Source organism: Lagenorhynchus albirostris, chromosome 3 (genome assembly GCF_949774975.1).
Source record: "Lagenorhynchus albirostris chromosome 3, mLagAlb1.1, whole genome shotgun sequence".
Classification (NCBI taxonomy): Eukaryota; Metazoa; Chordata; class Mammalia; order Artiodactyla; family Delphinidae; genus Lagenorhynchus; species Lagenorhynchus albirostris.
In genome coordinates this window covers 143,777,177-143,801,979 of record NC_083097.1, presented here as the reverse complement: position 1 = coordinate 143,801,979, position 24,803 = coordinate 143,777,177, and the positions used below count along the sequence as shown (strand labels likewise).

General features: G+C 44.9%; 1 protein-coding gene across 1 annotated transcript in view; it reads right to left on the bottom strand.

Moving 5' to 3' along the window:
• The window catches only part of TENM2 (teneurin transmembrane protein 2), a 1,157,329-nt gene that overhangs the window by 83,732 nt on the left and 1,048,794 nt on the right, over positions 1 to 24,803 (bottom strand). The window contains 4 exon segments of the mRNA XM_060144169.1: positions 9,536 to 9,803; positions 10,565 to 10,826; positions 14,368 to 14,487; positions 18,767 to 18,977. Coding sequence (XP_060000152.1) covers positions 9,536 to 9,803; positions 10,565 to 10,826; positions 14,368 to 14,487; positions 18,767 to 18,977 — 861 coding nt within the window.

Here is a 24,803-nt window from a genome sequence, read left to right as displayed (position 1 = left end):
AGAGAGTGGGGAAAGGGGAAACTGGATGAAGGTGGTGGAAAGGTACAAACTTCTAGATACAAGATAAATAAGTACTAGGGATGTAATGTACAACATGACGACTAGAGTTAACACTGCTGTATGATATACAGGAAAGTTGTTGAAAGACTAAATCCTATGAGTTCTCATCACAATTTTCCTTTTTTCTCTTCTTTTTTATTGTTTCTTTATGAGAAGATGAACGCTAGCTGAATCTATTGTGCTAATCATTTCACAATATAAGTAAATCAACTATCATGCTGTATGTCATAAAGTTATACAGTGATGTAAGTCAATTATTTCTCAGTAAAACTGGGGAAAATGAGCTAGTGATGAAAGGGAAAACTACAGATTAAAAAAATTTAAGAGAACCCAGCTATTCCCTTCTTGGTATATATCCAGAGGACACCAAAATGTTAATTCAAAAAATATATACACCTCTATGTTCACTGCAGTATTATTTACAATAGCTAAGATATGGAAACAACCTAACTGTCCACTGATGGATGAATGAATAAAGAAATTGCGGGAGGACGAGGGGAAGATGGCAGAAGAGTAAGACACGGAGATCACCTTCCTCTCCACAGATACACCAGAAATACATCTACACGTGGAACAACTCCTACAGAACACCTACTGAATGCTGGCAGAAGACCTCAGACCTCCCAAAAGGCAAGAAACTCCCCACGTACCTGGGTAGGGCAAAAGAAAAAAAGAAAAAACAGAGACAAAAGAATAGGGATGGGACCTGCACCAATGGGAGGGAGCTGTGAAGGAGGAAAGGTTTCCACACACTAGGAAGCCCCTTCGCGGGTGAAGACTGAGGGTGGTGGAGGGGGAGAGCGCAGCAACAGGGGTGTGGAGGGCAAAGCGGAGAGATTCCTGCACAGAGGATCGGTGCTGACTGGCACTCACCAGCCTGAGAGGCTTGTCTGCTCACCCGCCGGGGCGGGCGGGGCTGGGAGCTGAGGCTCAGGCTTCGGTCGGAGCGCCGGGAGAGGACTGGGGTTGGCGGCGTGAACACAGCCTGCAGGGGGTTAGTGCACCACGGCTAGATGGGAGGGAGTCCGGGGAAAAGTCTGGACCTGCCGAAGAGGCAAGAGACTTTTTCTTCCCTCTTTGTTTCCTGGTGCGCGAGGAGAGGGGATTAGGAGTGCTGCTTAAAGGAGCTCCAGAGATGGGCGCGAGCCGCGGCTAAAAGCACGGACCCCAGAGACGGGCAGGAGACGCTAAGACTGCTGCTGCCGCCACCAAGAAGCCTGTGTGCGAGCACAGGTCACTATACACACCTCCCTTCCGGGGAGCCTGTGCAGCCCGCCACTGCCAGGTTCCTGGGATCCAGGGACAACTTCCCCGGGAGAACGCATGTCGCGCCTCAGGCTGGTGCAACGTCATGCCGGCCTCTGCTGCGGCAGGCTCGCCCTGCAATCCGTGCCCCTCCCTCCCCCCGGCCTGAGTGAGCCAGAGCCCCCGAATCAGCGGCTCCTTTAACCCCGTCCTGTCTGAGTGAAGAACAGACGCCCTCCGGCGACCTACACGCAGAGGCGGGGCCAAATCCAAAGCTGAGCCCCTGGGAGCTGTGCGAACAAAGAAGAGAAAGGGAAATCTCTCCCGGCAGCCTCAGAAACAGCGGATTAAAGCTCCACAATCAACTTGATGTACCCTGCATCTGGAATACATGAATAGACAACGAATCATCCCAAATTAAGGAGGTGGACTTTGAGAGCAAGATTTATGATTTTTTCCCCTTTTCCTCTTTTGGTGAGTGTGTATGTGTAGGCTTGTGTGTGAGATTTTGTCTGTATAGCTTTGCTTCCACCATTTGTCCTAGGGTTCTATCTGTCCGTTTTTATTTTTTTTCTTAATAATTATTTTTTATTTTAATAACTTTATTTTACTTTATCTTTTCTTCCTTCCTTCCTTCCTTCCTACTTCTACTAATTCTTTCTCTCTACTTTTTCTCCCTTTTATTCTGAGCCGCGTGGATGAAAGGCTCTTGGTGCTGCAGCCAGGAGTCAGTGCTGTGCCTCTGAGGTGGGAGAGCCAACTTCAGGACACTGGTCAACAAGAGACCTCCCAGCTCCACATAATATCAAACAGCAAAAATCTCCCAGAGATCTCCATCTCAACGCCAGCTCCCAGCTTCACTCAACGCCCAGCAAGCTACAGTGCTGGACACCCTATGCCAAACAACTAGCAAAACAGGAACACAACCCCACCCATTAGCAGAGAGGCTGCCTAAAATCATAAGTCCACAGACACCCCAAAACACACCACCAGATGTGGACCTGCCCACCAGAGAGACAAGATCCAGTCTCACCCACCAGAACAGAGGCACTAGTCCCCTCCACCAGGAAGCCTACACAACCCACTGAACCAGCCTTAGCCACTGGGGACAGACACCAAGAACAACGGGAACTATGAACCTGCAGCCTGCAAAAAGGAGACCCCAAACACAGTAAGATAAGCAAAATGAGAAGACAGAAAAACACACAGCAGATGAAGGAGCAAGATAAAAACCCACCAGACCAAACAAATGAAGAGGAAGTAGGCAGTCTACCTGAAAAAGAATTCAGAATAATGATAGTAAACATGATCCAAAATCTTGGAAATAGAATGGACAAAATGCAAGAAACATTTAACAAGGACCTAGAAGAACTAAAGATGAAACAAACAATGATGAACAACACAATAAATGAAATGAAAAATACTCTAGATGGGATCAATAGCAGAATAACTGAGGCAGAAGAACGGATAAGTGACCTGGAAGATAAAATAGTGGAAATAACTACTGCAGAGCAGAATAAAGAAAAAAGAATGAAAAGAACTGAGGACAGTCTCAGAGACCTCTGGGACAACATTAAATGCACCAACATTCGAATTATAGGGGTTCCAGAAGAAGAGGAGAAAAAGAAAGGGACTGAGAAAATATTTGAAGAGATTATAGTTGAAAACTTCCCTAATATGGGAAAGGAAATAGTTAATCAAGTCCAGGAAGCACAGAGAGTCCCATACAGGATAAATCCAAGGAGAAATACACCGAGACACATATTAATCAAACTGTCAAAAATTAAATACAAAGAAAGCATATTAAAAGCAGCAAGGGAAAACCAACAAATAACACACAAGGGAATCCCCATAAGGTTAACAGCTGATCTTTCAGCAGAAACTCTGCAAGCCAGAAGGGAGTGGCAGGACATATTTAAAGTGATGAAGGAGAAAAACCTGCAACCAAGATTACTCTACCCAGCAAGGATCTCATTCAGATTTGATGGAGACATTAAAACCTTTATAGACAAGCAAAAGCTGAGAGTTCAGCACCACCAAACCAGCTTTACAACAAATGCTAAAGGAACTTCTCTAGGCAAGAAACACAAGAGAAGGAAAAGACCTACAATAACGAACCCAAAACAATTTAGAAAATGGGAATAGGAACATATGTATCGATAATTACCTTAAATGTAAATGGACTAAATGCTCCCACCAAAAGACACAGATTGGCTGAACGGATACAAAAACAAGACCCATATATATGCTGTCTACAAGAGACCCACTTCAGACCTAGAGACACATACAGACTGAAAGTAAGGGGATGGAAAAAGATATTTCATGCAAATGGAAACCAAAAGAAAGCTGGAGTAGCAATTCTCGTATCAGACAAAATAGACTTTAAAATAAAGACTATTAGAAGAGACAAAGAAGGACACTACATAATGATCAAGGGATCGATCCAAGAAGAAGATATAACAATTGTAAATATTTATGCACCCAACATAGGAGCACTCAATACATAAGGCAAATACTAACAGCCATAAACGGGGCAATCGACAGTAACACATTCATACTAGGGGACTTTAACACCCCACTTTCACCAATGGACAGATCATTCAAAATGAAAATAAATAAGGGAACACAAGCTTTAAATGATACATTAAACAAGATGGACTTAATTGATATTTATAGGACACTCCATCCAAAAACAACAGAATACACATTTTTCTTAAGTGCTCATGGCACATTCTCCAGGATAGGTCATATCTTGGGTCACAAATCAAGCCTTGGTAAATTTAAGAAAATTGAAATTGTATCAAGTATCTTTTCCGACCACAACACTATGAGACTAGATATCAATTACAGGAAAAGATCTGTAAAAAATACAAACACATGGAGGCTAAACAATACACTACTTCATAACGAAGTGATCACTGAAGAAATCAAAGAGGAAATCAAAAAATACCTAGAAACAAATGACAATGGAGACACGACGACCCAAAACCTATGGGATGCAGCAAAAGCAGTTCTAAGAGGGAAGTTTATAGCAATACAAGCCCACCTTAAGAAACAGGAAACATCTCGAATAAACAACCTAACCTTGCACCTAAAGCAATTAGAGAAAGAACAAAAAAACCCCAAAGTTAGCAGAAGGAAAGAAATCATGAAAATCAGATCAGAAATAAATGAAAAAGAAATGAAGGAAACAATAGCAAAGATCAATAAAACTAAAAGCTGGTTCTTTGAGAAGATAAACAAAATAGATAAACCATTAGCCAGACTCATCAAGAAAAAAAGGGAGAAGACTCAAATCAATTAGAAATGAAAAAGGAGAAGTAACAACTGACACTGCAGAAATACAAAAGATCATGAGAGTTTACTACAAGGATCTCTATACCAATAAAATGGACAACCTGGAAGAAATGGACAAATTCTTAGAAATGCACAACCTGCCAAGACTGAATCAGGAAGAAATAGAAAATATGAACAGACCAATCACAAGCACTGATTGAAAGTGTGATTAAAAATCTTCCAACACACAAAAGCCCAGGACCAGATGGCTTCACAGGCGAATTCTATCAAACATTTAGAGAAGAGCTAACACCTATCCTTCTCAAACTCTTCCAAAATATAGCAGAGGCAGGAACACTCCCAAATTCATTCTACGAGGCCACCATCACCTTGATACCAAAACCAGACAAGGATGTCACAAAGAAAGAAAACTACAGGCCAATATCACTGATGAACATAGATGCAAAAATCCTCAACAAAATACTAGCAAACAGAATCCAACAGCACATTAAAAGGATCATACACCATGATCAAGTGGGGTTTATGCCAGGAATGCAAGGATTCTTCAATATACGCAAATCAATCAATGTGATACACCATATTAACAAACTGAAGGAGAAAAACCATATGATCATCTCAATAGATGCAGAAAAAACTTTCGACAAAATTCAACACCTATTTATGATACAAACCCTGCAGAAAGTAGGCATAGAGGGAACTTTCCTCAATATAATAAAGGCCATATATGACAAACCCACAGCCAACATCATCCTCAATGGTGAAAAACTGAAAGCATTTCCACTAAGATCAGGAACAAGACAAGGTTGCCCACTCTCACCACTCTTATTCTACATAGTTTTGGAAGTTTTAGCCACAGCAATCAGAGAAGAAAAGGAAATAAAAGGAATCCAAATCGGAAAAGAAGTAAAGCTGTCACTGTTTGCAGATGACGTGATACTATACATAGACAATCCTAAAGATGCTACCAGAAAACTACTAGAGCTAATCAATGAATTTGGTAAAGTTGCAGGATACAAAATTAATGCACAGAAATCTCTGGCATTCCTATACACTAATGATGAAAATCTGAAAGTGAAATCAAGAAAACACTCCCATTTGCCATTGCAACAAAAAGAATAAAATATCTAGGAATAAACCTACCTAAGGAGACAAAAGACCTGTATGCAGAAAATTATAAGACACTGATGAAAGAAGTTAAAGATGATACAAACAGATGGAGAGCTATACCATGTTCTTGGATTGGAAGAATCAACACTGTGAAAATGGCTGTACTACCCAAAGCAATCTACAGATTCAATGCAATCCCTATCAAACTACCACTGGAATTTTTCACAGAACTAGAACAAAAAATTTCACAATTTGTATGGAAACACAAAAGACCCCGAATAGCCAAAGCAATCTTGAGAACGAAAAATGGAGCTGGAGGAATCAGGCTCCCTGACTGTAGACTATACTACAAAGCTACAGTAATGAAGACAGTATGGTACTGGCACAAAAACAGAAAGACAGATCAATGGAACAGTATAAAAAGCCCAGAGATAAACCCACGCACATATGGTTACCTTATCTTTGATAAAGGAGGCAAGAATGTACAGTGGAGAAAGGACAGCCTCTTCAATAAGTGGTGCTGGGAAAACTGTACAGGTACATGTAAAAGTATGAGATTAGATCACTCCCTAACACCATACACAAAAATAAGCTCAAAATGGATTAAAGATCTAAATGTAAGGCCAGAAACTATCAAACTCTTAGTGGAAAACATAGGCAGGACACTCTATGACATAAATCACAGCAAGCTCCTTTGTGACCCACCTCCTAGAGAAATGGAAATGAAAACAAAAATAAACAAATGGGACCTAATGAAACTTCAAAACTTTTGCACAGCAAAGGAAACCATAAACAAGACCAAAAGACAACCCTCAGAATGGGAGAAAATATTTGCAAATGAAGCAACTGACAAAGGATTAATTTCCAAAATTTACAAGCAGCTCATGCAGCTCAATAACAAAAAAACAAACAACCCAATCCAAAAATGGGCAGAAGACCTAAATAGATATTTCTCCAAAGAAGATATACAGACTGCCAACAAACACATGAAAGAATGCTCAACATCATTAACCATTAGGGAAATGCAAATCAAAACTACAATGAGATATCATCTCACACCAGTCAGAATGGGCATCATCAAAAAATCTAGAAACAATAAATGCTGGAGAGGGTGTGGAGAAAAGGGAACACTCCTGCACTGCTGGTGGGAATGTGAATTGGTACAGACACTATGGAGAACAGTATGGAGGTTCCTTAAAAAACTACAAATAGAACTACCATATGACCCAGCAATCCCACTACTGGGCATATACCCTGAGAAAACCATAATTCAAAAAGAGTCATGTACCACAATGTTCATTGCAGCTCTATTTACAATAGTCCGGAGATGGAAACAACCTAAGTGCCCATCATCGGATGAATGGATAAAGAAGATGTGGCACATATATACAATGGAATATTACTCAGCCATAAAAAGAAACGAAATTGAGCTATATGTATTGAGGTGGATGGACCTAAGTCTGTCATACAGAGTGAAGTAGTAAGTCAGAAAGAGAAAGACAAATACCGTATGCTAACACATATATATGGAATTTAAGAAAAAAAAATGTCATGAAGAACCTAGGGGTAAGACAGGAATAAAGACACAGACCTACCGGAGAACGGACTTGAGGATATGGGGAGGTGGGAAGGGTGAGCTGTGGCGAAGCGAGAGAGAGGCATGGACATATATACACTACCAAACGTAAGGTAGATAGCTAGTGGGAAGCAGCCGCATAGCACAGGGAGATCTGCTCGGTGCTTTGTGACCTCCTGGAGGGGAGGGACAGGGAGGGTGGGAGGGAGGGAGATGCAAGAGGGAAGAGATATGGGAACATATGTATAACTGATTCACTTTGTTATAAAGCAGAAACTAACACACCATTGTAAAGCAATTATACCCCAATAAAGATGTTAAAAAAAAAAAGAAATTGCAGTATATATAATCGAATACTACTCAGCTGTAAAAAGAATGAAAGCCTGCCAGTTGTGACAATGTGGATGGGCCTTGAAGGTATTATTCTAAGTGAAATAAGTCAGAAGGAGAAAGACAGATCCTGAATGATTTCACCCATATGTGGAATCTAAAAAACAAATGAACAAACAAAATAAAACAAAAACAAACTCAGTGATACAGAGAGTAGATTAGTGGTTACCAGAGGGAAAGGGGTTTGGAGGGTGGGCAAAATGGGTGAAGGGGGTCAGCTGTTTGGTGATGGGTACTAACTACAGCTGTGGTGGTGATTACTTTGTAGTGTATACAGATGTCGAATTATAATGCTGTAAACCTGAAACCTGTATAATAACAAAAAATTTGTTGCAAAAGGTAGATCTTATTTGGATTCTGATTCAAACAAATAAAGTACTACTTTATTTTATGCTACTCATGAGGCAATTGAAATATTGAACAATGACTGGCTATTCGATATTAAGAACTTCTTGTGTTTCTTTGTTGTGATATTGTTGTTATGCTTTTAAAGTGTTTTTTAAGGATACACTCTGATATACTACAGATGAAATGATCTGATGTTTGGGACTTGCTTCAGAAAAATATGGGAGGTGGAGAAGTGGATGGAGGTAAGGAGGAAACAAGATGTGTTGATAATGGTAGGAGCTGGAGTACATGCGGTACGTTATGATATGCAATCTTCTTTTTGATGTTGGCTATCATTTTGATATTGGCTAAAGCCTGACATAATATTCATTAAATTAGCCACTGTTTATATTTAAATGCACTCGTTACTCCGATAACTTACTACTGTCTTTAAGTTATTAACTCTACCCATTGACGAAGCAGACCGCAAGGGCAATATTCTGAGCATGCGTAGCCTGCTAGGGCTGTGACTTTAGGCAACTTGCTTACCCTCTCCCTCAGGTCCCATCTGCTCAATGGGGATTATGAGAGGGTCTACTTGATAGGGTTATTGAGAGGTCACCCAAGACAAAGGCTTTAGCACAATGCTCTGCGGCAAGGGAGTGTCTGATGAACACTGGCTGTCAATTACAGTGAACATTTCTGAGTTTGCTGGTTTCTTATTTTGGTAACTTATTGCAGTTCTTGAAAACCACAAGCCTACTGGTGAAGAAAATACAGGATTCTGGATTTTAATGAATCCCAGACAGCTTTCTACAAGTAAGAAAATATACTGGGTAGGTTGACATGAATCCACAGCTCACAACTCTTCAAAGACCGATAACGATACGACCCTTCTCTTATGTTGGTCTTTCCCAAGTGGGAAATCACGTGATCCCCTCAGAGGCAAAGCCTGAAACATAGCATGTAGCTTTCAGCCCCCCTCTAGCTCCGTCTTCTGGTTCTCTGGTTCTGTGCCACCTGAGAGTGTTCTCTCTGGAACATGATCGAGCCCCTGCCCACCTCTCTCCCCATCTCAAATAGTCTCCCTGTCCACTACATTCCAGCCACACTGGCCTATGTCTGTCCTTCAAACACACCTCCCTCTTCTCTTTTTCTGCCAGGAAAAGAATGCTCTTTTCCTGATTTTCACACGGCTCCTTTTCATTCAAGCCTCTGTTTAAACATCATCTGCTGAGGAACCCTCCCTGAACGCCCACCCACCGTTGCCCCTCTTCCCCAGTACACAACACATTTTTATTTTCATATTAGCACCTAACGCTGCTTGATATTTTCTTGTCCAGGCTGTGTTTATTATTTCGATCCCTCAGTAGAATAGGAAGTCCATGGAAGAGGATGCTTGTCTGCTTATGGACCACTGCCTCCCTAGCTACTAGAATAGTTCTTGGCACATACTAGGAACTCAATAAATACAGGTTGATTTAATGCATGCCTAAATCCAAGAATCAATAAGGGGTTGAAACTGAAACATACCAACAGCGTCAGAGAGTCCGTAGACCCTTTGGCCATAGGCATCCGTCTTATCCCAGATGAAGGTGTAGGCCAGGTTGGGAGAGGCCTGGAATGACTTCTGGAAGAGGTGCCCCTCTACAGCTACCATCAGATGAACCTTGATGAGGTTCAGGGGCACCGTGGACTGGGTCATGGTGATCTTCAGCAGCGACTTGTAGCCTGCGGTCCTGGAGCTCAGGTAGCGAAGCTTCACGTTGGAACCAGGGAGCTCAATTTCTTCATGAAGAACCTGGGGAGGAAACGCAAGCTAGATACACTGCATCAAAGGCACCCCGGCAGCTGGGCTGCTTGCAACCCAAGGCTACCTGTCTGCTACCACCCCCACCAAAGCATCACGCCTTACGGGGGAGTGCAAGAACCACGTTCTGCGGCTGAGAAGAGAGAAAAAACCCCCCGACAACCAAAACTTTATCCTGCATTACGGAGCAAAGTGGCTGAGGTTATGATTTTTGGATTAATAATTATTCTTGGTCACTGTTGTGTTTCTTTTTAAAACCACGCTGTTGGCAAAAGATGTAAATAAGAACAGCAGGCTTTATTGCTAGTTGCATGCAAGGAGGCCACAAGAGGCTGTAATTATATGAACCTGCAACTTCCACCGACAATTGCTATAAAGCAACAGGGAGGCAATAATGTAATATGCCCTCTGTCGTAACACTGATGTAGATCATTAAAGCGCCTCTTATCATGTATCTCTGTGACTAACAGGAATAAAAAGCAATTTGCAGGTGCGTTGCACATATGTGTATTGTTTTTATTCTATTAAAAGCTCCAGTGACTGCTAAAGTCTGGAAACATCCGGAATGTCCAGGAGAGATTCAGTTTTCTCTCCAGTGACTACAAATTCTACTGCGTTCTTACTTTTTGCCCCTCCCCCTTAATATTAGTTTCTGGCTTATCCAGGCAGAGAGAGATGGTGGGAGGAAGTCAGCCAGCCAGTTTGGGGCAGGGCAGTATTGAGAGTCCCACCCTGGTACCCGGTGCTCCTACCTGGGTCTCAGGCACAATGGGATTCTGCGCAGGGGCAGCGCTGAAGAAGGTGGACAGCGGGGAGGAGATGATGATTGGATCCGGCCGGACAAAGCCACTGAGGTCGCAGCTGGGGATGGAGTTCTCCTCTGTCTTCATCACCAGAGTGTCCATGGCGTAAAAGCTATTCCACGGCAGCCACACGGTACGCTCCTGGCTCATGAACGGGGCTCGCTCAAAGTGCAGGGTCAAGGAGGCGCCGCCATTGGCGATCAGGTCAAACCTGGAGAGGGGGTAAGTGAGCTCACTGAGAGGGGTGAACTCACCTGCAGACCAGGTAGGTGCTCTGACCTCCAGGCTTAAAGTAGTGGGAGGGGCAGAGCAGGCAGGAGAAGAACATGGGCTTCGTGGGAACCCAAACTCTACCACTTACTAGTTGTGTGACTATGGGCAAGTTGCTAACCCTCTCTCAGCCCCCGTTTTTTCATCTGTGAAATGGAAATAATTATACCAATGTCCCGGTCGGTGTGGCTGAGAGGATGAAATTTTGTGATGAATTCAAAGTAGGGGTCAGCCGACTCGGCCCATGAGCTAAAGCCGGCCCACAGCCTGTTTTGGTAAAAAGTTTCATTGGAATCCCAGCCACGCCCATTGATTAGCTTATCCTCTCCAGCTGTTTCTGACCTACAGTGGAAGAGCCTGGTAGTTTTAACAGGAACCATATGGCATCAAAGCCTAAAATAGATACTACCTGGCCCTTTACAGAAAATGTATGTCCCCCTCCTCCCCCCTTCCCAGGTGTAAAGCATTTAGCATCGTGCTAGGCTAATAGGAGTCTTCACTACATCGTGGAGTTACAATGATTCAATTCTAGGACACAGGGAGGGGCTCATGAAAGCTTTCTTTTCTTCGACCTGTACTGTTTCTGTTGGTTTCACAGAACCTTAATGTTTTTTGAGATACAATTGACATATAATATTATATTAGTTTCAGGTGTACAACATAATTCAATATTTGTATATATTGTGAAATGATCACCACCATAAATCCATTCATCACCACACCTAGTTACAATTTTTTTTCCTTGTGCTAAAAACTTTTAAGATGTCTCAGCAACTTTCAAATATACAATGTGGTAATAGTAACTACAGGCACCATGTTATACATACATCCCAGGACTTGGTTATCACTAGAAGTGTGGACTTTTTAACCCCCTTCATCCATTCTGCCTTGTTTCTGATACTTTTTTCCAAAACACAAATTTATTTGGCATTTGGATGAAATGGTTCTTACTATTTCTGATATTTCTGACAATCGTTCTTAAACTATATTCCTGTTTTCCTCCAGAGCTGGATGGAAGTGTGTTACTAGTAAAGTAAAATAAAGGTAGTTCTTCCCCAATTAATGGAAAAGAACGTTAATGGAGAGAAGTCTCTCAATTTTGTGCTTTACTCCTCCGCCGGGATCTCAACTCTTTGAGGGCAGTGGTACTCCCTTGTATACACTTCAGAATCCCCAGCAACTAGCAGAGTTCCTGGATCACAGTAAAAACTCAATGAAAATACACGGACTCACTGGCTTCACTGAATTTTGGTAACACTTTTAGTGTTTTTCAATAGACGTAAAATGAGTGAACATGGAACATATGAATATTAAGGTAAATATCATGGTGGAAGAGTTTATTCTATTAGTTTGTTTATATTTTATTTTGGGACACGCACGCTGCTGGGGACGCTTTTTCTTTTTAAATTTATTTATTTTTGGCTGCATTGTGTCTTCGTTGCTGCACGTGGGCTTTCTCTAGTTGCGGCCAGCGGGGGCTACTCTCGGTTGTAGCCCGCGGGCTTCTCATTGTGGTGGCTTCTCTTTGCTGGGGAGCACGGGCTCTAGGCACAAGGGCTTCAGTAGTTGTGGTGCACGCGGTCAGTTGCTCTGCGGCATGTGGGATCTTCCCAGACCAGGGCTCGAACCCGTGTCCCCTGCATTGGCAGGCAGATTCTTAACCACTGCACCGCCAGGGACGCCCGGGGATGGTTTTGTAGAGGGTACAGGAGAGTCAAATGTTTTGAAGTGAAATCGTTCCTCGTTGGGATGATAGCATCAAACCACCCATGTCTGTGGCACACACCACTACACAACAGATTGCGGGATTCCTCGGAGCATTTCCAAACACATCCTGTGACCTCCAGGGCTTTGCTACCTGGACAAGCTGAAAGAATCCCTGATCCATGAGGTGGGATAGATGAACTGGGAAGTGGATTTAGGCGATAATTAGTCAGGAAGCAGCTGAGGGGGGTCGGGCAGCATAAGGTGGTGAGAAACCTCAGACCGAGGACTCAGAAATGTCCTCTGGTGTCGTCACAGGACTTACAGCGCAAGAACACTGGCTTCTGAGAATGAACAAGCACCGAGGCAGCTCGGCACGGTACGCCTTCACAGTCCTAGCGCTTTCAGCTAATTAGAACTGCCTGCACCTGGTGAATACCGAGACTATTTGGTTTCACGGGTGAAAATAGGAGGACAGGGCTACTGTGGGCTGGTGATTTTTTTTTTTTTTTTCCTGCGGTACGCGGGCCTCTCACTGCTGCGGCCTCTCCCGCTGCGGAGCACAGGCTCCGGACGCGCAGGCTCAGCAGCCATGGCTCACGGGCCCAGCCGCTCTGCGGCATGTGGGATCTTCCCGGACCGGGGCACGAACCCGTGTCCCCTGCATTGGCAGGCGGACTCTCAACCACTGCGCCACCAGGGAAGCCCTGGGCTGGTGATTTTTGAAACTACCTGCAAGGCTACCTTAGGACATTAGGAAAAAAAGACCAGATTCTTCACCAGAGAAAGGCAAGATTCACAGCACGTGATACGTTTATGATTTTCCAGGTTCCAGTTTTATAGAAAAAGTGTTGCATCAGATTTACATCCACCGTCTCCTCTTTCATTTGGAATAGAATACAACAGTGTGTCTGTGTGTGTTTTAAGGCTAGGGTGGGTGAGTTGTTTTCCCCTTCCCACAGATTTCGTTTCTTCTTTTTATCTTTTTCTTTAAATTTCAAGTCCATGCCCAACGGATTAAGGAAACGACAGCTTTCATCTTGGTGGAGGCTGCATGGGTGCGGGTTTTCAATCAGAGGATAATAGGGAAAGGTTGCCTCCTTCACACCGCAGGGTGACAGCTAAATGTATCTAATTAGGCTTCTCTGATTACATCCCACCCCCTCAAAACAGGAGCAAAAATAACACAACTCCTAAAGCCACAGATGAAAGCAGAAGGGGTTCACCACAGGACACTGTGGCATGTGGATCCTTGTCACCCCGCACTGCCTTTGATTTAAAATAAAATAGGAGTGAGGTTCCAAGAGCTACTCTCCCTTCCTTCTGGCCTCCGCCACACACACACACACACACACACACACACACACACACACACACACACACACACACACACACACACACACACACACACACACACACACACACACACACACACACACACACACACACACTCTCTCTCTCTCTCTCTCTCTCTCTCTCTCTCTCTCTCTCTCTCTCTCTCTCTCTCTCTCTCTCTCTCACGTAAAAGCATTTACCTGCCATGGAAAAAGCATTGCTGTGGGCAGCCCTGGAGAGGTTGGCCATTCTAGTTATTTTCCATTTCTGAGACCATACTAAAATATATATATATATATATAGGGGGGATTCTCCCTAGAGATCTGGCCTGGTGGGTCTCCCCTCGGTCCACAAGGGGGAGGCACGTGGTTCCAAGCCAACAGCACCATCTGTCTCTTTGCAGCCTCAGTCCTAAGTAAGTGGGGCCCCATAAAGCTACTTACGTGCCATCTTGGCGGGTAATGGTGTAGCCGTATTTTGGATACTTGACAAAAGACACGTTCACACCAATCAGGGGAGTTCCATCTGTAGTTACTACTTGGCCTCGGATGAGAGAAACCAAGCTGAGAGAAAGAGAAACACAAGCTTTTGAGCCCCAGGCAGGAGAACAAGGGGACAAGGGAGTGTCGTAGAGTTCCCCTTCCCCATTGCCCACCCGCCCCATCCTCCTCTGGTCCCTAAGGCAAGGACGAGACCTTTAAACATGAACTTCTGGCTTCACACAATCACATCTCCATGAGAGATGTGGGCCAGAGGGATGTCTCAATGCTGGCGTTCCCCGAGGAACAGTCTGGGGTGAAATCCATGGGCAGCATCTTCAGTCATTCTGCTGGGCAACGGGGTCCCCTGTGCACACTCCCTCTGCCCTCAGCCTCACTCCGTGTCTTGACATCACTTGCCTTTTGCTTGGCCCGAGCTTCAGGCTGCCCCTCATCACTCATGTTTGTGCCTTAGCCTGGCACGGAGAGTATTATCCTCGGGTGAGAGCTTCCCCATCTGCCTACTCATTTCCTTTTTTGGCCGTGGAGGAAGGCACTGTTACTCCTCTCCTCCAGGCTGGGATGACAGAGGGAGTGGGGGGTTGGGTGGTGGGAGCACACAAAGGTTTTTTATGAGGCTGGGACATATACATACATTATTTTTTCTGTTGCCCTTTAAGAGCAAAATTTCTCACAATCCGTGCCATCCTGAGGAAAAGGGAACATTAGAGATTTTTTTTTTTTTTTTCCTGGTAGAACTATCTTGGATTCTGGATTCCGTGTAACTATGTATTTCTCTTACATCAAATTCCTGCTACCAGGATTTGGGGCAGGGGAGCGGGGAGGTGGTATATACCTCTCAACTTTTTGCCACCATGAGAGAAAGCCCCCCTCTCTCCAGATCACAGTAATTAGAACTTTCCCAAAGATGCCAGCATTCAACCAGCTCCTTCTGGGAAATCCCATAAAGCAACAGAGATGCCACAAGAGTCTACTCAAAATCCATGCAGAGAGAATGCACACGCCTCCCTTCACCTGAATTCTCCTGACTTCATAGAGAAATGGGCTAATGAGAAGTTCCATTTTTGTACTAAGTTTCCAGCCTACCAGACAGGTTTGCAGCTGTACTGTTGGCCTTCAAGCCACTGGGCAATTTGGAGAAGGCAGAGAGGTTCTCAGGCGCCCAGATTCTTGGACACACTCCCAATTTCTGGACCAGGTAATCAAGCTGACCCGTTCTTTGCCAGAATCTTGTCCAAGTCTGCTCGATTTTTGGAACGCGCTTATTTCTGCAGTCCCGGGTGAACCCAAAACTGGAGGGATGCTCTCTCCAAGCACCTCTCTTTTTCATTAGCAATCCCCCCAACTGTTCAACTCCGACCCCTTGGTGATCTCAGGAGGGTTTAGACTGTTCCACTGACAGCTCTAATTGTCTGCTACTGGCCGCCTATTAAATGAATTCCATTTTTAGCTGGTTCCAACCACAATGCTATACAGTCTTTTGAAAATGGAAAACTAATTTATGAAAATAATTCTTTCGTTCAATTCCATTTCCTTATCTTAGCTCAGACTAAGATTTCTTTCAGGCCTTCCTAGACACTGTTTTAAAATCAGTGATGTGTGTTGATGACCACAAGGTACAAGCTGCTTGTGATGAGAAAACAAAATTGGGAATACATCCCACAGTGGAGTATTTTTCCCCTCCATTTTTTTATACAACTGTTATTTCTTTTAAATCATTCCTGTAGCATAAGACTTTGCAGAGTGCCATGGGAATAAAGGGAGCTGGGTTGCCTGTGATTTCTACCCTCAGTTTTCCTAATTCTTCACTGCTGCTGGCTTCCTATCGTCTCTAGGCAGTCAATTCGCAGAAAAGATTCAGCTAAGACATGCTATCAGTTCGTTTCTATTTATGATTATTGGTGTGTAACAATTATCACATTATCTAGATAGTGAGATCTGCTCTATAAATTATAGTGGTGGAGTCCAGGCATTTTAGTTATTTTTGTATGCCATTATCTAGGGGAAACGCCTTCTTAGCAGTCTTGAATTAAGCTCTTTTTTACTCCTAGCTTTGTCTTTCATTATTTGTCAGAGGATAATGCACTGAAATTCACATGCTTGGTGAACTTCAACCTATGTCTTGGAGTAACATTTTGCATTTCTGAATTATGGATCCAAGCCGACATGCTGGAGCGTGGAGCTTTCTCTAAAGCAAGCTTCTTTTGCCCAGATCTCCGGGGCTGGTATAGTCTACCAAATATTCCGGAGCCCCTGCCTGCTCCCTACATCTTGCCTCTAACTCAGGGTGCCTTCTGGGAGTGGTAACTACTGGTGAGGAGGAGAAGATTGATTTTCAAGGCACAAGTGAAGAAAGAGTATGAAGAGGAGATGAGGAAATTACTGGATTCAGGGTAGAAATAATAAAATGTTAATAGGAAGCCGACTGAAACAGAGCACGAGCCTTTGAAAGATGCCCTTACAGTCTAAGCAAACTGTATGCAGACCTCACCGAAATGCTCATGGACTAGTGCAAGGGCCTGTCATGAGTCTCTGGCAATGGGAATTATGTTCATAATTAAAAAGAAACATACCTACACAATCCCCGTCCCAGAACCGGGATTTAATAAGCAGAGAAAATATATTTTTGTTCCGAGATCTGTGGTTTATTTTTTTGAGGGTTACTCATATTAAAATAATATTACTGTGTGTGGTATAATCTGTACGTATTAATTTAATTCTAACAATCAAGAAAATAAAGTTTGAGGTTAAATAACTTGCCTAACATGACACAGCTAGAGGGTGTTGGGGGGGGGGTGGCTGAAATAGACAAGGGCTGAGATTATTTTTTTCTTTTCTATTTTATTTTTAGTAAAACCGGAACAGAGAGAGGCTAAAGTTGCTGGCCCACGGTGACCTCATTAAGAACCCTCATAGTCAAAGAGCTTCCAGGAATTGGGGCTGCACAGCTTCCCAGAGAGTTCTAAGGGGCTGCAGAATTAATTGGCTGTACCATTACCCACCACTTCCCCGTCCCACCCTCGCCAGGCTCTCCCAGGGAGGAGCGGAGTCTCAGTCACGGCCTGGTGATGTTTCCTCCCCAAAGTCTAATGAGGGAGGCTCCAAGACAATCACTTATGAGGGTAAGGCCTCCTCTAAGAAGTAAAGTCTGGTATTTCCTTTGCCAGCGAGAAGTCTGCTTAAGCAGTGTTATTTCCCGAGTTGCTTCAGGGTCTGCCCAGACCTAAGTGAGGATGAAGAAAACTAAGAGAAAGACGGCATGAAGAGGGCTGTCAGAGGGGTAAGGGGGCAGGGACAAGTTCCTAGTTCCTAGAGGTTCCCAGTTCTTATTTCTCCATGAGAAGGGGTGCCCCCAAGAAGATCACACCCACCATCCTCACGTCTGCAGACACCAGCGTTATCTGGACCCAGTCCGACCCAGAGTGAGATCAGAGATGTGCAGGTAGGCCTGCAGAACATCCCTGCCTCTCCTATCCTTCCTTCCGCCCTCAGAATCAGAAACAGTGCCTAGAAGACAGAACGGGCCAGGGGGTATCTCAAAGCCAACTCTTCCCCTTGCTTTGTTCTCCAGGGGCACACTTCTAACCTGCCCTGGCGGTGGTGGGGGGGAGAGGAGAGGCCAAGCTGATTACAAAATAAATCCAGAATTTGCCTCTAGAATACTCATAAGCCTCACATTAGCAACTGAGAGCAAATGGAAACTCAAGAGAAACCCCCATCCCACCCCTACCCCCCGCCATTTTGCAATGAGAAGGGGACACGCACTGGCACAATGTCTAGCACAAACTCGGCAATTAGCAGATGCCACTGATGGGGTGGGTGACCGTGAGGATTACAGCCAATCTGCTTCAAGTCTCTAGCTCATCACAGGCGTTCAATAAATTCTAGCCACTGGCGTCATCTTGACTCTAAGATGCCACAAATGCCAAGTTGTGTTATTAAGTTTATAACTGCTTTTAGAAAATACTCTGTTGAATGAAATATTTCAGGGATGATCAAATAAGAGCCACAATGAGAGGTATTCTAAAAGGAGATTTAATATAACAATAATGTCATAAAATAATAGATCGTAAAAATGATCTAGAAACCAGGCAATCAACAGGTGTCTCTAAGCAGGTTCTGGGTTGCAGGTGGCCAAATCCCATAGAGGGACCAGGACTCTGCTCTGGAGCTTGACCCACAGAGAGGAAAGGGCCTTCTATGAACCAGAGCAGGGAGCTGCTCCCATGGGGTAGTTTCCAGGCCAACTAGGCCCACAGAAAAACCAGGAGCGCTTCCTCCTGCTTGGACAGGAAGGGGAAGCAGCGACCTCAGCCACCTGCGGGGACAGAAGGGCGCCTACCTGCTGTTGAAGGGGTTGTCTCCAGGAATGATGTGGGTGCTGTCTTTGCCGGCCAGGAGCTTGATGCGGTCGTAGAAGGACTTCACTGCGGGTGAGTCTGTCTGGCCCTGCTTAATGATGTCCAGGGGGTCCCGGGACCCCCGGCAGAGCAGGCTGTTCTGACAGGCTGACTGCAGGCAGCAGTCAGGGTCCAGGCAGTCCACCAGGCCATCTGGAAGGGCAGAGACAGAGCCAGGGGTCAGCAGATATCATGGCACAAAGCTGCTCTGAGATGCTAACACCTTGTCCCGAGCAGCCTCAACCCTTCCCAACGATCTCAGTTGGCAGGTTTCACACAACAAGCCTAGGATAATTCCACTATATACTCACAGGAAGTACAAGACTGAAAGGAAATAACTGAGAATGTGGACAAATGGTTATTCCCAGGCAGTAGATTAGTGTGTTTCTCTCTTTTTCTTTCTTGTATTTTTCTGGAATTTCTACTTTTTCTATCATGAGCAAGTATTATTTGAGTGGTTGGCAATAAAAACAAACATGTTGCTCTTAAACGACATTGCGCAAAAGAATTACCTGTTGCCAGATCTCAGGGGCCCGTGCTAATGGGTGTGCAAGTCATCAAAATGCATGGGATTCCTTAAATCTTGCTTCAGTGGAGAAACGCATTCCGTCCCTTCCCCCTCTAAGCCCGGGAGGGTACTGCTGACTAGTGGGAGAACCAGGGAGATGAGTTTGACACTTTCCAGGAAATGTGGAGAAATGGCTTTAGCTTGAGCACCCACAAACTAAGCCATTAGTTTCCCCAATTGCTCCTGAAACTACCTTCCCCATACCTGCAGGACTTTGAACATTCTGATTTATTTGCCTAGATTCCTGCCCCTCCACCTCTTTCCCGAGCTGATTCCTATTCATCTACCCTTCAACAAATATTTGAGTGTCATCCCTGTTCGGGAAATAAAACAGAGAACAAAGAATGATGGTGTCTGTCCTTAAGGAGCTGACAGTATAGTGGAGGCAACAGATTATGACTCATCCTTTAAGACCCAGACTAGGTGTGGCCTCCTCCAGGAAGCCTTCCTGATGATGCCCGAGCTAGCTTAGGTATTCCCGTTCTGTGTGTCCCTGAATCAGAGATTCTCAGAGAATGGTTTTGCGTCACAATCCTGTAGGGAGAATCAAGGGCCTACCCCAGAGCTCCCCAGGCACAGCTTCCAGGAGCAGGTCCTGGAGTCTGCACTTTAAACATGATTCTCAGGTGATTCTAATGCACAAGAAATACTAGAGACCGCTGTTAAAGCCAACTTGCTTGTACTAGAATTAATTGTCTCCGTATGCTTGCCTTCCTGTCTGGAAAATGAGCTCTTTGAAAAGAACAGTGTCGTATTCGTTTTTATATTCATGCCTCGCTTAGTGCCAACCATGGAATCAGGCACTCAACAAATGTTTGTTGAATGAGTTAATGACTGTTTCCCATTCCTCACATGTCTGTTAGGGCTGAGGATGGGGGTGTCTAGGGCAGTGTTTGCTCCTTAGAATTCCTATTAGAATGGATTAGTTAGCCAACCCTTCTTCACTCTGCTGGGAATTGATTGACTACACAGTGTAGGAGCTTGGAGAGTAACTTGCTTACATGTAACTCCCTGCTTTGATAGCGAGGCATTTTGGGGCCATAATTAGCATCACAGAAACATGCACTCCAACCTGGGCTGTGACTTGACAAACACTTGAACTGGAACACTGAATCAGAGGCCTGGCTGTGTGCTTTAAATTTACTACAGCGTAATTTTTTGGCATTACCCTTTACATTTGGTTCCACTAATGAAATTGAAATATTTAATTTCACCGAAGTTCCACTGTAATTTAGCAATTAATGTACAATGATTTTAATGCACTACTTTCTTTTTAGCAAACAAACAAATTAGGAGGTTGCGTGTTCCGCTCGGCTTTAAATGACTAAAACTAGCCTCTCATTTTCCACGTGGGCAAATGTTGCTCGTGTGCCTCGTAACACATTTAGATTTACAAAGTTTTCTGGAAACGCAGACACAGGAGGGTGAGCAGGCATGCACGCTTGAAATTTAGAGACTTTCAAAGTCATGGCTCTGAGCACCTCGGCCTGATGTGCTGGTTGAATCGGGTGCCCCCCAGGGGCCCGCAAATCTCAGACCCAAGAAACGGTGCTGGAGAAGTGTATCTCAGCAGCAGAATGATGCTGAGGTACCAAGTCGGACCCACGTTCAGATCATCCAGTGGCTCCCGGGGCCCTTGGCAGAATAAGAAAAAGAATAGAAAATAAAAAAGGCAGAGTATTCTGCCTCGACCATCACCTTCCATGGAGCGCCTTCATTAGACAGAAGGAATCCACCACGGAATGCCTGCTTCAGATTTAAAAATATCCTGCTGAGACATGCTGGCAGTGCTTCATCCAGCCGCTGCAGAAACTTCTCAGGTGAGAAGAAAGCCACTGTTATTAGCTCTACAGAGTTCTTTAAGGCCACCGGCCTCGTCCCATTAGGAGTTCCATCCATCTCCGGTGGCCTTTTCCTCCTGAAGCTGGGAATGTGCCACCTCCCGCCCCCAACCCCTTTCCATACAACCAGCTTGAGGGCCTCACATCAGGAGCGAATAATAAATTACAGACAGTCTTGCCTATTAAGCACTGAACGTTGTCCTCTCCCAACCCCCTCTAGTCTGCCACTCCTTCTGTGACTGTGACCACATGGACCTCAAATTTCCCCACTGTTTTGTTGACTCCAGGCTTTTTATTCAAGGGCCCGTCTGGCAGGAGATGTCCTACAAACACATCAGCAATAGCAGATGGCAAATGCTAACAAAGAGGGGATAAAAAGGACAGAAATGATTTCCCCCTACATATTTACATTTACCTGCTCCAGAGATGGCGCATTTGGGGTTCTATCCATTACTAAGTGTGAGCACACGTTACGCCTGTGATGACCTCATCATGTTTCGTGATTATGGCCTGCTGCCGCCGAACACTTGCAGACAACACTGTGAACTTGAAACTGGCACTCCAATCTCCCCGTGGCCTGTCAGTCATGAGAAGCGCATCTTTATGCCAGCAAGCCCCTCGCATGGAGTCTGACATGGCAATCTTCAGTAAATTACCCTGTCACTGACAATCTTGCAGTTATCTCGCAAACAATCAAGCAAGCAATCAAACTGTTCTGAATTGCCAGTTCAGGACCTGAGAGGCTGCCAATGTCTCCATTCAACAGGGGCATGAAAGCGGCACAGCCCCCCTACGACACTGGACGATTTATTTTTTTATTTATCCACCTCCTTATTTGTTTGTCTGCTTGGTTTTTTCCCTGGTGAGAGAGTTTGCAGCGTCTTCGAAAAGGGCCCCATTCTGCCTCAGCGGTTATGGGAAAGTGACCCAGGCCTTCCTCAAAGGGCTCACAGTGGTGCCCTGCAACTGCTTAATAAACATCCTCATTTACTCCACTCTGTGAGATGTGGCCGCCGCCTATCATCTAGGTGCTTTCTGTGAGAACGCACGCTAAGTCGTAGCTCTGGCTGTGTTCCACACACGTACGTCATATGCTAATTGTAATGGCCACTTCAGAGAAATATGGACGTGCAGAAACTTTCTGGGAACGGTAGGTTAGGCATTCTTTGTCTTGCTTTTGATAAAGAAAATCAGAGAATCTTTCATAACAGTTCTGGCAACGTGACGCAGAAATCAGGTTAAGGCTACATTGAAGCCTTTGGATTGGAATTCCCAAGGTAAAAAGCCAAAAAATCTATACAGCGTCAGAGGTAAGAGCCTGGCCTGTGGAATCCTCTAAGCCCTGGCTGTGTGAGCTTAGAAAGATAATCAACCTGGCTGAAACTCAATTTCTTTGCCTTTAAAACTGAGTGATGGGCTTCCCTGGTGGCGCAGTGGTTGAGAGTCCGCCTGCCGATGCAGGGGACACGGGTTCATGTCCCGGTCCGGGAAGATCCCACATGCCGCGGAGCGGCTGGGCCCATGTGTCATGGCCACTGAGCCTGCGTGTCTGGAGCCTGTGCTCTGCAACGGGAGAGGCCGCAACAGTGAGAGGCCCACGTACCGCAAAAAAACCAAAAACCAAAAAACAAAAACCTGAGTGGTAACAATGCATATATCATAGGGTTCTGTGATAGGGAGTTGACAGATACAGTATCAGTCTGGCATACAGTATGTGTTCAATGAACAGTAGGTATTATTATAACCAGAAACTCCCTGAAGTTTTCCAGTTTTTCAATTTATAAAAACTGGACATAAAAATAAATGAAATGAATGTCCCCTGATTAGAGTCATTCACTGGTATGTGCTATAGGTAGGTTGCATCTTGGCAAGAATGCTATGTTTTCAAATAGTGATAAGATAATAATAATGGGTGGTAATAATAAATGCTATATATTGCACAGGATTTACATATATTCTTGATTTAAATCCTCATGGTAACCTTACAAAGCAGAATCATATAACCCTTAAGCTGCAGACTCTGGGTCAGGGTACCTGGGTTTGAATCTCAGATCAGCGACTACCAGTCTGCTGACCTTGGACAACGAACTGCTCTGTGCGTCAGTTTCCTTATGTACAAAATGGAGAAGATGATAACATTAGAAGGTGCTGTTGGGAGGATGAAAGCAGTTATTACATATTCAGGACTTGGAAGAGTGCCTGGTGTAGCAAGCACCCACTACACTGTATATCATCCCCCGCATCACGGTATCACCCATCCTACAGAGTTGGAAACTGAGGCTCAGAGAAGCTGAGTAAGTGAGCCAAGAGGCGGAGCAGCAGCTTTGGAGAAAAAGTAGGAAAAGGCAACCCATGAGATCATCACCCTTGTCTTCTTCATTGTTGGAAGGAGGAGATGTTTCCTTCCCAAAGGGAGGCTGAAGACAGGGCAGTGGACCCCCATCAAGCTGGGCAAGTGTGAGCAGCCATGAGATTTAATCACTTCTGAAGGCCTGTCTGCTCCTACGGCTGGGGAAGTGTGTGGCTGTTTGAGATGAACATCTGAAAAGGAATCAACATGAGAAACAAGATGCCTGGGCATTCATTGCCTGCAAGGCAGGCTGCTGAGGACCATACTGTCTACCTGTGAGACTCAAAGCCCCTTTCAGCTGTTTACTGCTGGCACAAGGTTGCACTTCTGGGCGGCCCCTCCCGTTGCGGAGCACAGGCTCCGGACGCGCAGGCTCAGCGGCCATGGCTCACGGACGCAGCCGCTCCGCGGCATGTGGGATCTTCCCCGACCGGGGCACGAACCCGCGTCCCCTGCATCGGCAGGAGGACTCTCAACCCCTGCGCCACCAGGGAAGCCCTGCAAGACTTTTTAAGGAGCTCCTAAACAGTCAAGAGATTTAACCTCAAAGCCTTAATTGAACACATACTAGCGATGCTACACTCGGGGGAAGGGGGTGACGGGTAAACAGAGAGGTTACAGAGACGCCACAGCAAACATCTGAATATTTCCGAGTTGGCTGAAACATGCACAGCTTTTCTGCCTCGGGAAGGCTGCCTGAGTCCATGCATCACTCCTACACGGAAGCGAAGTCTCCAGGAATGAGAGGAGGTTTATTTCATTTATTTCCTCTTTGATCTTCGTACACTGGGCAGCTTTGGGAGAATCCAGATGGAAGCATTTGGGTCAGTTTTGGGTGCCTTTTGTTCCCTGCAGCTTGGTATGCAAGTGACTCCCTCTACAACCTGCATGAGCTCTCCGGCTTCCTTGGGCAGTAAAGGCTTCAGAGGAAGATCCAAATTTACTTTTCTTAGTTTTATTTTGTGACAGGGTGGCACAAATCGACTCCCACAATTCACTGCAGGCGCCATGGATAGCGCTGCTAGCGTCTGCATGCAGCACTCGTTTGGGAACTAGGCAGCAGCTCTGATTTGAAAAATGAGCCCCACTTTTCCCAGACCATGGTTTGCTGAGAGGGGCTACCAACCACCAAATCTACCTTCCCCACTCAGTGGGTCAGGAGGCCGTAGGGTGGACTGGGTGAAACATGGGCTTTGAAGACTACATAGTCTTTCATGTAT